At 42.8% G+C, this 18,022-nt stretch overlaps 2 protein-coding genes across 2 annotated transcripts in view; both read right to left on the bottom strand.

Moving 5' to 3' along the window:
- The window catches only part of ANXA10 (annexin A10), a 126,166-nt gene that overhangs the window by 48,546 nt on the left and 59,598 nt on the right, over positions 1-18,022 (bottom strand). The window contains exon 4 of the mRNA XM_069745765.1: positions 6,222-6,335. Within this exon, the coding sequence (XP_069601866.1) occupies positions 6,222-6,335 (114 nt within the window). The remainder of the gene's footprint in view (positions 1-6,221; positions 6,336-18,022) is intronic.
- LOC138657548 (piggyBac transposable element-derived protein 4-like) lies at positions 13,481-16,460 on the bottom strand. The gene is made up of 3 exons (XM_069745316.1): positions 16,361-16,460; positions 14,504-16,283; positions 13,481-13,516 (listed from the first exon to the last, which is right to left on the bottom strand). Exons 1-3 carry the CDS (start codon positions 16,417-16,419, stop codon positions 13,481-13,483), a joined length of 1,875 nt encoding a protein of 624 aa, XP_069601417.1. The 5' UTR covers positions 16,420-16,460.

Raw genomic sequence — 18,022 nt, 5'->3', positions numbered from 1 at the left:
CCCAGCGTGTGGTGCTGAAGGCGGCATTCATCTCTTGTCCCCTGCAACGCTCGCAGGAGAGAAGAGAAGAACATTTTTTTTTGTTTGCTAAAAATAAAGTTTGGGGGTCACCTCCCGCCTACCACCCCCCTTGCGCCCGCCCGCTTGCAGAGAAATACTTACCCAGCTCCCGCAATGCCTCCTATCAGCGCCGGCACCTTGTCCTGTGTGAGTGGTCACGTGGTACCGCTCATTACAGTGATGAATATGCGGCTCCACCTCCCATAGGTTCATCACTGTAATGAGCGGTACCACGTGACCGCTCACACAGGACAAGCTGCCGGCGCTGAGAGGAGGCATCGTGGGAGCTGTGTGAGTATTTCTCTGCAAGCGGGCGGGCGCAAGGGTGGTGGGAGGCAGGAGGTGACCCCCAAACTTTATTTTTAACAAAAAAAAAAAGATTTTTCTTCTCTTCTCTCCTGCGAGCGCTGCAGGGGACAAGAGATGAATGCCACCTTCAGCACCACACGCTGGGGACAGCGCTTACTGTAGCGCTGTCTCTCCTGCACGGTCCGTGTGGTCCTCAGGCGGCACACGGGTGGCACACGGCTGCTGCACGTGTGCCATACTGATGTGCCACGTGAGCACATGGACACACAGACACGGATAACTCCGGTACCGTTTTCTCTGGTACCGGAATAATCTGGACGTGTGAGACTGGCCTTAGCCAGCATAAGTACACGTGGGGATTCTCTAGCAACCAGGCAACCCCCACATGTACTTATGCTGGCTAACAGATGTAAATCATTCAGCTTCGGCAATGAAAACTAAATCTCTGAGCACTAAAAAGTACTCAGAGGACCCCCGAGTGTGCTCGAGAAATCTCGAGTAACGAGTATATTCGCTCATCACTAATCCTGAGCTCTGCACTCGCTACTCTTAACTACCCTTAGGTGTTGTATAAATTTATAGCAAATATCTCATGAAAATGGCATTTTAAGCACAGTCTGTGCTGAAATTTTGTTGGCCACATTTCCCTTTCTTATGGTTGAATGTCCGTAAGCAATGTTAGCAAAGAAACACCAGAGGGAACTGACCCTAAAGGCGTTCTACCCTTGTCTCCAACAATGGTTTAGAAGAAATGAACAAATTCAGGGCACGAAATTGCTCCAAGAGTTGGGCTCATTATACAGTTTATGACCTGAATACCTAATCATCCAGCACATTGGGTTTACTGGCTCAGTCTTTGCTATAAGAAACAGACAATTATAGTTCTTTATCCATCTTCCTTGTTTTAGATCTTCGGGACATTTATTTTTAAATGCTTCTCATACATTTGTGAAAGTGCAACTGGCTATTGTATTAAGTAAACATGACATTTTTAAAAAAATTCAAATTTGCCATCTTTGCCAAATTTTATTATTTGATTTGCAATATATTGATTGCTACAAATCACAAGTATCTCAAAGCTTCCAACTGTATTTAAAAGACTTTTCTATTAGGGATGAGTGAACGTGCTCGGATAAGGTGTTATCCCAGCATGCTCATGTACTAATCGAGTGTCTTTGGCGTGGTTGAAAAATATGTTTGAGTCCCCGCACCTGCATGTCTGGCAACTATTCAACAGCCGCAACACACGCAGGTGGAGCACCCCCAGACACAGGGCCACAAGTTCTCGATATCGGGCCCCTCAGTCTCTGTATTGGGGTCATCACGGTGGCTAGACCCGGTCCGTGACCCTGCTAAGAGGCGCCCAATGAAAGGTGATGGTGTGATGCGTGGTGCGAGGCGCGATGAATAACGAGGACACAGGGTTGCAGTCTCTTTACCTCTTTACTGAAGGCTTTGGGATCCGCAATCCAGAGCACTGCTAACAGGGCTGTCTGAGACCGGCCGGTCCAAAGGCACATCCAGGGTTTCCTTTGCAGGTGGAAATCAGTGCCTACCCACTAGCGCCTGTATGTTGTAGTCCTTCCCTGCTGAGCACCACGGGATAGTCCTCACAACTGTTGTGTCTGTGTTTGTTGTTCTTTCTCTCTCTCTTCGTCCCCCAGATGATATGGTTAGGACGCACCCGTATGACGGGTAGGCCTGGAGTTATTCTGGGACCCCAGAGACGCCCCTCTCCCACAGTTGCCTCCCTTGTCTGCTTAGGTGATTTAGGTGAGACAGCCAACCTATAATTAACTGTCCTGTCGTGTTGAAGTAATACGTAAAGTCTCTTACTTTCTCGGTGCTCCGGCCACCGCTATGCGCCTCAGAAGGATGTTGCCTCGGTCTCACGGCATGACTCCTACTATCTCTATCTCCTTTACACTGTGATCCCGGTTCTCACTTCTCCACAATCAACTTTGCTTCGTGTCCTTTCTTAGAATACCGCCGCAAGGTAGTGCAGGCGCGGCTCCGTAACGATCTGTTCTCTTTCTAGACCGCTGTCAGGATCCCGCCCCTGACAGGTCCTCTCCCGAACTCTCCCGGGCTCTTTCTGTCTAACTTCCTGTCCAACCCCCAGTTTTACCAGAGTGTGAAGAGTGGCCCACTAGATAGAACCACTCCCCCTGGTGGCCGGAGTGTGAAGTGTCATGTGTGTTTGTGATACCTGGTCAGAACTCCTTTAGTGCCATCAGACGTACCATCACTCCCCTTAGCGGCAGAGTGTCATACTGTAACGACCAGATCTCTGGGGCGCTGCACAGGGAATTCATGTTTGTTAGGGAATCTCTGCTTGTGTTCCAGCTGTCAAACAACCACGAGACGTGCAGGCATGGGTACTCGAACATATTATTCTAGCATGCTGAAGGGCACGAACATGCTTGGATAACTCTTTATCTGAGCACGTTTGCTCATCACTAATTTCTAACATTCTGAAATCTATCTAGATAATATTTAACCCCTTTCAAACTTATTCATGAAAACATAGCCTTAATAATATCAAAATGAGCGTCCTCAACTTAAAAGGCTGTGGATAACCAGGCCACAAGGAAACAGTAATCATGGGATCCATTATGGATCAGTGCGGATGAAAGCAGTGGGATATGTAGGAAAAACAAGAAGAAGCAAAGCAAGGATGTGAATATTCTCAGCAAACTTCCTATTCACATTCAGCAGATAGCAGTCACGTGGTACCGCTCATTACAGTGATGAATATGCGGCTCCACCTCCCATAGGGGTGGAGCCGCATATTCATCACTTTAATGAGCGGTACCACGTGACCGCTCACACAAGACGAGCTGCCGGCGCTGAGAGGAGGCATCGCGGGAGCTGGGTGAGTATTTCTCTGCAAGCAGGTGGGCGCAAGGGAGGTGGGAGGCGGGAGATGACCCTCAAACTTTATTTTTAACAAAAAAAAAAGATTTTTCTTCTCTTCACTCCTGCAGGGGACAAGAGATGAATGCTGCCTTCAGCACCACACGCTGGGGACAGCGCTTACTCTAGCGCTGTTTCTCCTGCACAGTCCGTGTGGTCCTCAGGCAGTACACGGGCGGCACACGTCTGCCGCACGTGTGCCACTCTGATGTGCCACGTGAGCACACGGACACACGGACACGGATAACTCCGGTACAGTTTTCTCTGGTACCGGAATTATCTGGACGTGTGAGACTGGCCTAAGTGAGTAATACGGCCTTCTGACTGCGCCCTTAGGCTGAGGAGCTGAAAGTGCATCATCATGCCTCAATATATCTCAATTTACAGTATTATAGGAAACCTGTCACTTCCAGAAACATCTGCGGATATATTGGTAATATGTAGGTTAATAGTGTTTCAGTCGTGCCTGCCCGGCTTATTGGAGCAGCGGTCACAGGTAGAAAATGAAGCTATATTATCTCTGCATCTGCTTTCTTGGAGAGCAGGCTGTCAATCAATATGCATGGAAGTGATTACAGTGTGTTCACAGTACAGTGAGTTGTGACTGCAAAAACTCTCTGCACCACTCCAATGACTGGGAATGAGCGCCTCCAGACAGAATATAACAATTTTCTCCCTGCCTATTAATCGAGCCAGGTATGATTTAAATGATTGAATTGCAGGTCAGTATGATTATGCAACAACATGTATAGTTTTTTTCTTAATTTAAGTGGTGAAAAAAAATCCAAAATTTGTTGAAATTTTTTTTTTTTGCTTGGGTCGCCATTTTCTGAGAGCTGTAACTTTTCAAATTTTCAGGATATGGGGCTCCGTGTAGGCTTATGTTTTTCATTCTGAGCTGATGTTTTTTTACTGATACCAACTTGGGGTAGATACAATGTTTTGATCGCCTCTTATTGCTTTTTTGGAAACGTGATGAGAGACATTCTGCTCTCACTGATATGCCTACTGAGCTATGCAGGATTGCATAGTGCTTGGCGTAGAGCAGAGATGAGTGTGATTACTAACACTTCTTCAACTTTCATTATGGCAGTCAGTGTGGGGCGAGGGGTAGCCCAGAGCTGGCAACCCTATCACAGAAGAGCTGATAAAAGGGTTTGCAATGAGTTAAAGGTCAGCTCAGCTGCACTGCCCCTCTCCCCAATGCTTTCTGCCTTGATGAAAGCTGGAGAAGTTTTAATAACCAAACTCATCTCTATTCTACTTCTGGCATTATGAAATCACATACAGTTCAGTGGGGAGCTCAGTGACAAGAACAGGCTGCATGTCATTGTGGGGATGTGTTCTTCCCAATGCATGTTGCTACCTGCTTATGATTGGTCAAAAGTGGGAGGAACTACATGCCCTAAGAGTCAGACTCCAGGGGAAGATCTTTGCCCCACCCACAGATCTTAACAGTACATTAAGGACATACATATTAAGGAAAATGTTGATTTTTCAGGAATAAGGCATCAGATTGCAGATATTAATGTGGTATTTCATTCAACTTTCTATATCCTGCATGCCCATATAGATGTCTTCGGAGGGTTGATCCTTCTGACAGATTGGCTTTCATTTATTATCCTCCTAAGGATTCAGCTTTTGGATCTTGAGAGCCTAGTAATGTTTTCTACATTTGAAATACTGTGTTCCAAGACCCATAGCTGTTTAATTTTTCATTCAACGTAACTATTTGAAGGCTTGTTGTTTGTAAGACAAGTTGAATTTTTAAATTATGTTATTTTGAGGTTTAAACAAACATAAATACATACAATTCTGCAACTTGTTCAGTTTATTTATTTTTTACTATGGAGTTTACCGTGCATGGTTAATGATTTGTTATCTTTATTCTAAGGGTTAGTATGATTATTTCGTTTTTGAGTTTTTTTTTCATAATTTTGTACAATTAAATCCACATTTTTAAGCTGTATGAGGCTTTGTATTTAATTGTTTTACGGTCAAATTTTGGGAGGCAGATAAACGAATAATAGCTATTCCGAATATTTTTATTTGGTATTTCTCACACAGGTTAACTAATATGTTATTTTTAGAACTGGGAAGCTTACAAATGTAACAGTACCAATTATTTTGTAATATTTGTTTAATTTACTTAATAAAGAAATGGGTAAGTGCAATACAATTTTTTTTTATATATATTTTTATGTTAAGTTTTTTACACTTTTTATTTAAGTTCCACTTGGGCATTCAACTGTCTTGGTCTCTCATACAATACACTACAATACTTCTGTATTGTATTATCTCTTTGTTATGATAACGCTTAGGCATCCTGTTAGACACAGGCTTTGGTGAAGACTGAGGAGGAGCAAGGTGGCAGCCATGAGGATCTTTGTTAGGCTGCCGTAACAGCTCATTGATACCTCTGTATTTGGGTTGTGGAAGAACAAGATGCTGGTAAAGAGAGCTCTAGCCCTCTGTCAAATCATCTACATACCATGGTGGCTACTGACCATGTTATCTAAGGGATTAGACTGGGTTAAACTGCGGGTTTTGGTGTTCGAATTGATGGCTACTTATATAGCCATCAATATACATAGCAACCTGGCTATTTATATCAGGCAGGCTCCTGCATTATGAAGGCAATTACAATTAGCATGATGGATATATCCCTGATTTATCTTTAGAAGCTAAAGTGCACATTATTTATATATCTGGTGCATTTCATATTGTCTGAATTGTCCATTTGAATTTGTTTTTATGCTTCAAATGATTATCCATACATCTGGACCACGGATTTGGAGCTTTTCCACCTATGCCTTTGATAATATGTCTTAACATGTCTTAAAAGTACATTTGGAATAATGAGAAATACTTTAGTCTAGGCTTAATTCAAGAAGTAAAGCATCGAGGTATTTAGTGACCTGCGATATCTTCATTACCTTCATAGCATGCCACAGTTCATGAGCATCAAAGGTAGGTGGAGAGTATATCAAGCCAACCATAACTTCCTTAAAATGACCATCTAGATTTTCCTTCAAGTCTTCAAGCAAGTTCTTTGGAAAAAAAATAGATAATTAAAAAGTTGTGTTTTTTTTTACGACAGCAGTTCTTCTATAAGAATTAGAACTAAGACAAACCTGGACTACTACAATGAGTTACAATTTTGAAAATAAATAAATATATATATATATATGTATATATATATATATATATGTATATATATACACAGTATATATAAGTTATATATGTGTTAAAATGGAACACTAAAAAGCAAAACTCATGAAACAGGATCCAAAGGCATGTTAATATATAAATGATTAAATGAAACAGTGGAAACAAAATTGTCAAAATATCTCAATATATTCAGTATGAAGTAAAGGGCACCATGAGCTGAAATATTCGCACTTGCACTTCTTGTCATGCCTTCAGTCAGGCTATTAATGGTTGTCTGAGGAATGATCTGCCATGCTGAATACATGTGGTCATGCAAGTCATCAATATCCACTGCTTGCAGCTTCCTTTGCAATTGCGAACCAATTACGTCCTATAATTGCACAGTGGAGACAAGTTTGGAGATGCTGTAGGCCACAGTAGAATGATTAGGCTACATCGGCTGCTCACAGTAACACGAGCATCATATGGCCTGGTGTTGTCGTGTTGAAAAATAGCTTTTGGAACACTTTGGAGAAATAGCCATAATACGAGTTCCATGACCTAATCAATGTATATCAAGCTGTTAATGTACCTGGAATGATGACTAGAAGGAGCCAGCTACTGCACATTAGGCCAATCGGCTATGTAATTGTCTAAGGGTCACTTCCGTCTTTCTGTCCTTCTGTCTGTCTTTCTGTCTGTCGCGGATAATCATTGGTCGTGGCCTCTGTTATGGAATCCAAGTCGCTGATTGGTCTCGCCAGCTGCCTGTCATGGCTGCCGCGACCAATCAGTGACGGCCCCAGTCCGATTAGTCCTTCCCCTGCAGTCAGCGCCCGGCGCCCGCTCCATACTCTTTGCAGTCACCTCTCACACAGGGTTAATGCCAGCTGTAACGGACCGCGTTATGCTGCGGGTAACTCACTCCATTACCGCCGCTATTAACCCTATGTGACCAAGTTTTTACTATTGATGCTGCCTATGCAGCGTCAATAGTAAAAACATCTAATGTTAAAAATAATTTAAAAAAATAAAAAATCATTATATACTCACCTTTCGCGACGCTCCGGTGACCGCTCCATGCAAGCGGCAGGTTTTGGTGCCAAGGATAGTATGGGAGAAGGACCTGCCATGACGTCACGGTCATGTGACCGCGATGTCATCACAGGCCCTGCGTGCCTGCGCGAGAAGGACCTGCCATGACATCACGGTCATGGGACCGCGATGTCATGGCAGGTCCTTCTCGCGCAGGCGCACATGGCCTGTGATGATGTCACGGTCACATGACCATGACGTCATGGTAGGTCCTTCTCGTGCAGGTGCGCAGGGCCTGTGATAATGTCGCAGTCATTTGACCGTGATGTCATCACAGGTCCTGCGCGCCTGCGCGAGAAGGAACTGCCATGACGTCACGTTCATGTGACCGAACTACAAGGAAGGTGAGTATATGTTTATTTTTTATTTTTTAACCTGTGACATACGTGGCTGGGCAATATACTACGTGACTGGCCAATATACTACGTCGCTGTGCAATATACTACATGGCTCTGTGCTGTATACTACGTCACTGGGCAATATACTATGTCACTGGGCAATATACTACATGACTGGGCAATATACTACGTCACTGGGCAATATACTACGTCACTGGGCAATATACTATGTGCCTGGGCAATATACTACGTGCCTGGGAAATATACTACGTGCCTGGGCAATATACTACGTGACTGGGCAATATACTACGTCACTGGGCAATATACTACATAGCTGGGCAATATACTACGTGGCTTGGCAATATACTACGTGGCTGGGCAATATACTACGTGGCTGGGCAATATACTACGTGGCTGGGCAATATACTACGTGGCTGGTCAATATACTACGTCACTGGGCAATATACTATGTGGTTGGGCAATATACTATGTGGCTGGGCAATATACTACGTGGGCTGTGCAATATACTACGTGGCTGGGCAACATACTACGTGACTGGGCAATATACTACGTGGATGGGCAATATACTACGTGGCTGGGCAATATACTATGTGGGCTGGGCAATATACTACATGGCTGGGCAATATACTACGTAACTGGGCAATATACTACGTGGGCTGTGCAATATACTACGTGGACATGCATATGCAAAGGTTTTCACACCAGGAACGAAAATTTATTCAGGTATATTAACAGCTCAAAATTACATTGGTCAAGGCTTCTGGTGACATCCTGGATAAGTGTATGCATATGGTTTAAGCCACTATCCAGTCTGTATCCCATCGCCTTGAGTCCATCATGAAAGATCGAGCTCAAGTGCAAAAACTCCGGCATGAGTGACCTGTCCGAGGCCCTCTGCCGCTGCCAGGAAGAGCCCAAAAAAAAGGAGGCAGAGGACTGGGACAGGGGGACACCTGATGGACCAGCTTTCTGGTCTCCAGTCTGTTTTGCAGGCCCACTTGCTGCTGTGCTGCTGGATGGCTGGGAAGGGTCCATGGCTGTTTGATGAAGAACCGCTACAGAACCAGTGTCAAGAGTGCTGCTCCAGGTGCTGTGAACAAAAGAAAACATTAGTACAAAACATTTATAGTAGTAAAAGCACCAACTCCTGTGGAATTGAAAAATACAGATTAGGCAATACAACACAATCCAATGCAAGACAAAAATACTTACGTTCTTTGAGCAAGGACCGGTCTCAAAAATACCAGCATGTGGTGATGCTTATATTTTCTGATCCTTGCTCCAGAACCACTGGGAACCCGTCTCTCTTGACGAAGGTCCTTGCTGAAGCGATCCTTCATCGAACGCCAATGTGTTCTGACTTTGAGCACTGTTTTAAAAAAAAAAATGGTTAGACAATGCACTTTTGGCCGGGATCACACAACTGTGTGTGATCAGAGAAACTCTCAGGCTGCCGTCACACTATCAGTATTTGGTCAGTATTTTACATCAGTATTTGTAAGCCAAAACCAGGAGTGGAACAGATAGAGGAAAAGTATAACAGAAACCTATGCACCACTTCTGCATTTATCATCCACTCCTGGCTTTGGCTTACAAATACTGATGTAAAATACTGTCCAAATACTGCTAGTGTGACGGCAGCCTCAGGAGTTTCTCTCATCACACACAGTTGTGTGATCCCGGCCAAGGTCACTGCTGCATCACATGCAATACTTACAAAATGCCTTGCGGTCCCGAGCCGGGGCGTTGTCCCAGCCATCCCACATTTCTTGGGCCACCTCATTCCATAGTCGCCGGATTATCACGTTGTCCGAGTGCTGCGGAACCCGGGTGTCCCACAACGGGACTCGCTCATGGACCAGGAAGATGAGGATGCCAAAAGATGACCATTCTGTGTCCATTAACTGACCAATATTTCTGCATTGATGCCAATTTATTTTCTTAACCTAAACCACATTTCGGAGGGTTATAGCTTTCAAAAGAATAATTTATACAACCAATGGATGAATTTAACATCAGGTTCTAAGCGTTTATTTACATAACATGGATAAGAGACATGACTTCTGTCAGGGAGTGTAGTATGGAATAATCCCTTTATTATTTTTATTATATAAAGACTATTTAGTTGCTGAAACAAGAATACTAAATATGAGTCCTTCAGTTGCCATTTTCTATACAGCACTTTTGGTGACAATTAGGCCGGCGTCACACTAGCGAGTTTTACGGACGTATGAGCGCATAAAATACGTCCATAAAACATTACAAACGGCCAAATGATTCTCAATGGGTCAGGTCCTAGCAGCCGTATATTACGCATATGTATTATACGGCTTTCTACGGCCATATAAAAAAATCGCAGCATGCTGCGTTTGTCAGCGTATTGCGCAAAAAATACGCCAATGAAAGTCTATGGGGGAACGCAAAATACGCAATGCATACGGACCATGCGTGTGACTTGCGAGAAATACGCTACACTCTGGCAGATGTCCGGAAATGTCCAAAGGCCTCAATCAGGCAGGTGAGACATGCTAATTAGCTGAAAAAGCCAGACAGTGAACCCGGAAGTCTGCTGCACGCCTCCACGGAGTGAGATTCACCATGGCACACATTATTAATGTGGACCTGCTAATTATTTTGGTGCAAGAAAGGCCAGTAATTTGGGACCAGAGGGATCCCAACTATTCCAACAGGGCCCAAAAAGATGCAGCATGGAGGAGCGTGTGTGGGTCCCTATTCCCACATTATGAGCAGCAGCCACGTGAGGCACAGAGACAAATAAGTAAGTACACTCATGTTTGTAATTTATTTTTCGTGTGAAACAGCAGTACCTAACTCCTTTGATTTGTTAATTATTACAGAACTTAATTTAAAGCACACCAGTACGTACATGGTGCTGTACATGATAAACGGATTGAAATAATGGTTGTAACAGACGTCCCTTACAGTGTTAACCTGAACAATTACATTCTGGGATAGAGGGTAGCGGACTCTGTACTTGTGGCCTTACATACAAATTTTATTATTTGTTCACAATTACTAATAAATGTATTCCACAAATGCATGTTCCTATGCTACACTCAAATCTGTGTAGTCAATTACACCTTGTGTGACCACTGTGCATAATGGGCTAATCTATTTGTTTAATATATTTTGTTGCAGTGGGTGATGTTATGACAAGATGGCGGAGCATCTGCGATCAATATAGGAGGGAGAGGCAGCAGCATGATAGGAGTTGGGCAGGCGCACCCCCTAAGAAAAAAAAGTACATATATTTTGATCGCTTGACCTTCTTGAATCCCAGCATGGACCTCAGACCGTAAGTACAAACCTCCCAACACATTTTCAACCTTTTTTTTTTTTTTTTTAAATGAAATAAGATATTAAAAAAAAAAAAAAAAAAAATTAATTACAGAACACAGTCTAACCTCACTGACAGGGAGACAGGGTCGGATTCAGAGTTGGTCATAGACCCAGTTGGGGAAGGAGAAGAGGTGGCTGGCCCATCTTCTGATCCGTCAGGCTCCATCCCTCAAGGATCCTCAACATCTGCCCAGCCAGCTCCAGCACCACCATCCCAAGAAGATGCCCCACCATCAGCACCAGCAGCACAAGCTAGTCAGGATGACCCTGCAAACAGAAGCAGCCCTACTGTTGCCCTGGAGCAATCACCACAGGCTGCAGTTATCTCACAGCGTGCTCGCCGAAGAAGAGAACTCCTCCAAAGTAGGAGAAATGGGGATGCTGGGGTGTTGAACTACCTGGCAAGGGTTCGTGAGGATGATGGGGAGGAGGGCTTTACGAGGAGCCTGGCCAGGTATTTACAGCCCCTAGAGCAGGAGGTGAGGCTTCGTGTGAGAGAGTGCATTCAGATCCTTATTGATGCATGCACCCCCCCAAATAACCCATACCAGCTTATGGAGACAATTGAAAATTGGCAGCTGTCACCACAAAATCTCCTGCGGCTGCAAAGATGTCCACAGGTGCATGCTCAACAAGGATCTGAACCACCCCCTCCACGTGAGCCCACACCTCAACCCCTACCCACAACCAACCCACCATGGCAACCTCAGGCCCATATGTCAGGCTATCAGCAACCATCTCAATATGGCTACTTGTCCAGTGCTGGAGGCTGGTCCCAACCTGGGTTTGGACGACATGGGCATATTGGGTTTGGATATGATTCTAGGCCATATTATCCTCAACATGAGGGATTTTCACAAAATCCTTATGGCCATTCCACAACTGGCCCACATGAGTCCAGGCAGAATGTACCTCCAGCCCAAACATCATCCACACAGGGTGAAGGACAATTGGCCAGACAAAGGTCACCTGATGATGTCCAAGATCTTCCCCCATCTCCACCACCTACTTATCAAGATCTGTGAGGTTTATTATTTTTTGGAATTCTTTTTGCGGACATTTTAATGTCTTTATTATGTTTTTTCTGACATAGCACTATGTTGTTTTTTTGTGTTTTAGGCATATCTTGGCCTTAAAAATTATTGGCTTAAAAGAGGTTAAAAAAAGAGTTTTGAATAAAAAAAACCCTCAAAAAGGCATTTCATTTTAGTAAAAATGAGCAGTTACCAAGCCTAATTATGGTTGTCGGCAAATCATTATTACATTACACACACATGCTAGCCTCAGAACCATATGTGATTTAAGAAAAGACAACACACAGTAGTTTGAGATTTAAATTTAAATTGTTATTAAAATATGTCAAATATTTAGAAAGGCAAAAAATGAAACATGCCAAATTGGCAAATCTTGCCAGGGAGTTGCACCTTGAGGAGAACAAAAAAAATTGGTGAAAACATCCCTAACTTTTAGGCCAGAAAGGGGATGCCGCGGAGGATGGCCATATGGGTTAGGCCTAATCGCATTGCTCATCAGGTGTTCACCAATATCAGCTGAGGAACAATCATGGATGCGTGTAAAATTGTGCAAAATAACACAAGCTTTTATGACTTCATTCACTGAAGCCTCACTGAGCTGAATGGCAGACTGGAGAACACGCCATTTTGCAACAAGAATCCCAAAGGCACACTCCACCAGTCTCCACGCCCTGGAAAGCCTCATATTAAAGACCCTCTGCCGGTGGTCCAGGTTGCGCCGGGGATAAGGCCTCATGACGTGCCTTGTCAGTTGGAAAGCCTCATCTCCAACCAAAACAAAAGGCACTGCTTCCACATTGGAGCCTGGTAGTTGTGGTGGTGGGAGGTTTAACTGATTGTCACGTAGCCGATGACCCATTATGGACGAATTGAAGACCCTAGAGTCTCCAGTTCGCCCATAGGCCCCAATGTCTACAATTATAAACATGTAGTTACTGTCAGCAACAGCTAACAGAACTACAGAGAAAAACTGCTTATAATTGTAGAATTGGGAGCCAGAGTTCGGCGGCTTACGCACCCTGATATGTTTCCCATCCACAGCTCCAATGCAGTTAGGGAAGTCACAAGTGTTCTGGAATCCACGGGCGATTTTGAGCCAATCCTCCTGTTTGGGCTCAGGCATAACAAGTTCCTGAAGTTTCTCCCATATTTGAAAACAGGTTGAACGAACAATGCCTGAAATTGTTGAACGCCCAATCAGAAACTCCAGGTGTAGTCCCGCATACGACAAGCCTGTGGACAGGAATCTGAAAGTCAAAGAAAGATAATATTAAGTATTTAACATGAGTAGAATGAAAACATGAAGCACAAGTGCATAGTATATTTACAAATACATTATTTTCATTTGCATGATAAAAATTACCTGGGTTACTTAACTACAACATTCACCACAGTTTGGGTGAAGTGCTTGGGCCATAATGTCCAAAAAAACTTTAAAAAACATGCTAAAACACAACATTAAAAAAAAAAATCATCAACATACAGTATGTGAGAATGTGGAATACATACCGTAATGTTAGGAGAAGACGCTCTTCAGCAGATATGGCTTTTCGCATCCTTGTGTCCTGATAGGTGATACCTGGACGTAAGATCTCCAACAAGATATCAAAGGTACTGATGGTCATGTGACTATACAGATAGAACTTGTCAGGATGTGACCCCAAAGCTGTAAAGAGCCTCTCAAAATGTCCTTTACTGAGGCGTTGGGTCAATAGAGGATGCACCCACAATCTTCGACTCCTCCTTCGCGGATCAACATTCACCGGATATGGCTGGCCAAAGCGACGCGACAACAGCCAGTGAAACAACACTCGCTGAGTTGTGCTTAACCCTTATCCGGCTGAATAGGTACAATTGTAACTATTCCGTTTTAAAATTGCAATAACTTTTTTTTGAAAAGACGTAGAGGGCTGAAATTTCGTGACATCTCTACATTTTTGGTCCAGAATATATTGGCCAAATTTCAATAAAATATCTCCACCCGCTTCCGAGATAAGGGGTCGAGATCTTTTTGCATCCATAACAAGCTGCATAGGTACAAATGTACCTCATATATTTTGAATGAAGATAATGCAAGGGAAAAAGCATAAATTTTTTTTTAATGATAATGCTATTTAACTATTATAAACAAGTAAAAAACTGTTCATTTACATTATAAAAGAAAATGTAAGAAACTTTTTTTTATTGATTTTCTTTGCAAGTAATGCATGTTGGCTTTGCTACAGAGTGTTCATCGCAAATGGGTTTCACACAAACCACACAAGACTTTCTAGTCTTGCGTTGTTTTCGCCTCAGGTCTCTGCAGACATAGCAACTACCAACAACAGGGGAGGGTCCACGACTACCATGAGGTATTTTGGGGCCAGCTGCTGGCTGCGATGCTACCACAATGCATCGTCCAAGCACCATTTCTACTGCACCTCGAAGAAAATGGTTTCTCATTATCATTTTGTTTGTACTACGATCTTCAATTGCAATCATACACAGCTGATTTGCGAGATCTTTCAGGAACTTTCTTCGTTGATCCTTTGCCCTGAAGCTTGGATTGTGTTCTCTGTAGATGATGTAGGATGCTAACCCACTGACATCAATCATATTGTAGAAAAATGCCAAAGTCCAACGTGATGTTCGTCGTTTCACAGTGTATTCTCCCAACATTTTATCCATAACATCAACGCCACCTTTTGTTATGTTGTAGTATTTTATTATCTCTGGCTTGGCTGCTAGTGTCTCTTCAACTTCTCCCGTCATGTGCATAGATGATAGAAGCACGACTGATTTGTTCTTCTTTGGTACATATGAACAGACTGTTGCATCATGATTGTAGGCAAAATTTGTCGAGTATACAGGCCTTTCTTTGGCAGGCTGCATGTTGTTAGGTAGGAACCTTTTGTTTTTTCTCACTGTACCAACTAGTGTCATGTTCCAGGAGTTCAATACCTTAGCTAGTTCCATGGTTGTAAAGAAGTTATCGGTGGTGACATTTCTTCCAGAGCCTTTATACGAGCTCACTAGGTCCAATACTGTTCGTTCTCCAATGTTTACTTGTCGAGGACCATCAGTTGGTTTCCCAGTGTAGAGCTGACCTTGTAAAGGGTAGGCATTTGATGAGTCACAAGCCCAGAAAATCTTTATGCCATATTTAGCTGGTTTTGAAGGTATATACTGGGTAAATTTAGTATGACCTCTAAATGGAAATAATTGCTCGTCGACGGTGATACAATGATATGGCTTGTAGGCTCTCTCCAGATTACTGTTCAGCATTGTCCAGATGTCCCGTATTGGTGCAGCTTTATCTGTTTGCACACGTTCTGCACGTGTATTTTCGTTGTCAAACCTGATAAATCTGAGTATCATCTTGAAGCGGTCACGAGACATGGCTGCACGTATAAGAGGCAGAGCAGCAACATTCCACATTTCCTCCAGATTCTCTTTGTTGGCTCTGTGCACACCAGCAGCAATCAGTATGCCCAAAAATGCATGAAGTTCAGTTTCAGTAAATTGCTTGAATGTTTTTTGTGGTGGCCGTTTGGAAGAATCAGGAAAACGTTGTACCAGTTCGTTGTTGTAAGCATCACAAACTCTCTTGGCCTTTCGATTCGTTTCCCGTAATATGATGTCACACATCTCGGGAGTCATGATGGACTTGAATAGCTCTTTTGCTGTATATAGGTTGCTGATTGCTGCAGGGCCACCTCTTTGTCGTAGGACATTACGAGATTTTGTTTGTGCATTTGGCAGTGGATTACTGCACCATTGAGTTTCATCCTTAGCAGTCCAAATGTCGCCTGCACTTTGAGGCACAGAATCATCCTCAACACTTTCGTCTGATTCGTATTCATTTTCATGCTCTATGACCATTTCTTGTTCAATGTCTGAATCTTCTTCAGTAACATCCACTTGTGGTACATAGTTTTCATCATCAGATGGAACATATGGTTCATCCTCATGCTCAGAATCAGATTCTTCTAGCATTCGCATTATTTCGTCAGACGTAAATCTGTAAATATGAAAAAATGTAAAATAAATAATTTTCCGAAATACTACATTATTGGCTTTTCACAAAATTATACTAACCTGCAAACACGTTTTCTTGGATTATGGCGGAAACTAGATCCAGCATTACTATCACTCATGATGACTTGCTAGATGAATTTTGGCTTCGTATTTTGTGCTGAATATAAATAAAACATCGTAAAACAATATGTAGATACTAATTATTATCCATTTTTCGTATAAAAATTATACCTATAGTGATAAGTTTCATACAAAATATATGTAAGCCAAGTCCAGGCTGAAAGACAATTTGACTGTTCTGTCCCCACATAATGAGAATAAAGGTATAACTGGCTGTTAGATGCTGTGAGACTTTCCTACCTTCGTTTCCAAGAAATTGAAGACTTCACAAGCCTAGAAATGTGTGCTCACAGCAATGAGATGAACAGCAAAATGGCTAATGAGAGGAGGGAGGCAGGAAGACAAGTAGAAGCCACTCCCAGTTTGAATTAACTTAATTGACAGCAACATAAGTGACCAGTAACAACACTGAACAATAGATATCAGCATAACATTTGTAGCTGAATGAACTTTAGTTTCTGAAACCAAGTAAAGTCTTCCCACAGTGGAGGTATATGTGAAGGTACAATTGTACCTATGCAGCCTGTTAAGGTTGTAAAATTATGCAGCCTGACAAGGGTTAAAGACACATGGTCAGACATGTTTGGAAGGTAAAAGCAACACACCCAAAATAAGCTCAACAAATAAATGGGCAGATGGGAGGGTTCCACCTGTTGTAGAGGTCTTAAATAGTGATGTTAATGATGATTTGAATTATTTGCAGGCCAGAGAACCGTTAAATGTCCATTTTGTGATGTTGCGTGAAAAATACGCCATACGGATCACATACGGATTACACACGCAACAGTACATGTGCAAAATACGCGACCACACCTAGGCAACGAATTACCTACGGAACAATATTTCTGGGACATTTCGGCATATTACGCGCGTAAAATACGGACCGTATTGTCTTACGCCGAGTGTGACGCCGGCCTTACACAGTAGTACCTGACTTTTAAATGCTCTTCAACTCAAATCTACCAAATTATCAAGACTATGATATAAGGCTGATGTGTCTAGAAAGCAGCAGCAATACGGGCCAGATTTGCTGTTATCAATAATGGAAAAGAGAAATAACAAATATGTTTTATTTTAGGTGGAAATATCCCTCAATGCAATATTAGCTTAAATGAACCGGCAACTACGTATATTCATAGAATTCACTTTTGTCAATTGTTCACTTATGACCCTTGTGCCTGTTGCAGATTTCAGGAGAATTATCAGCACTCAGATGTGGTGTGAGAATGAACTGTTTTACTTGGGACACACAGCCACCATTATCTACCTTCCAATTGCTGGAGTTCAACCATTATGGCCACTGCCAATACAGAGGACAAGACTAAATGGAGTGGAGGTCGCTCATGCGCAATACTGTTTCATTTATTGTTAACCCCTTCATGACCAGAGGTATTTTTGATTTAGCATTTTCAATTTTTGCTCCCCTTCTTCCCAGAGCTATAACTTTTTTATTTTTTGTAAATATTGACTTGTGACGGATTGATTTTTTGCGGGACGAGTTGTACTTTTGGACAACATCATTGGTTTTAACATATCGTGTACTGGAAAATGGGAAAAAAATTCCAAGTGTGGTGAAATTGCAAAAAAAAGTGCAATCCCACA

This window comes from Ranitomeya imitator, chromosome 1, assembly GCF_032444005.1.
Source record: "Ranitomeya imitator isolate aRanImi1 chromosome 1, aRanImi1.pri, whole genome shotgun sequence".
Classification (NCBI taxonomy): domain Eukaryota; kingdom Metazoa; phylum Chordata; class Amphibia; order Anura; family Dendrobatidae; genus Ranitomeya; species Ranitomeya imitator.
This window is presented reverse-complemented; position numbering and strand designations above follow the sequence as displayed.

Excerpts from the sequence above, each read along its gene's own strand:
- LOC138657548 (XM_069745316.1), bottom strand. The coding sequence starts at position 16,419 with ATGAGTGATAGTAATGCTGGATCTAGTTTCCGCCATAATCCAAGAAAA. Across the intron at positions 16,284-16,360 it reads CCAAGAAAACGTGTTTGCAG|ATTTACGTCTGACGAAATAA; the intron begins GTTAGTATAATT and ends TCATATTTACAG. Across the intron at positions 13,517-14,503 it reads TTTGCGATGAACACTCTGTA|GCTTGTCGTATGCGGGACTA; the intron begins GCAAAGCCAACA and ends TCCTGTCCACAG.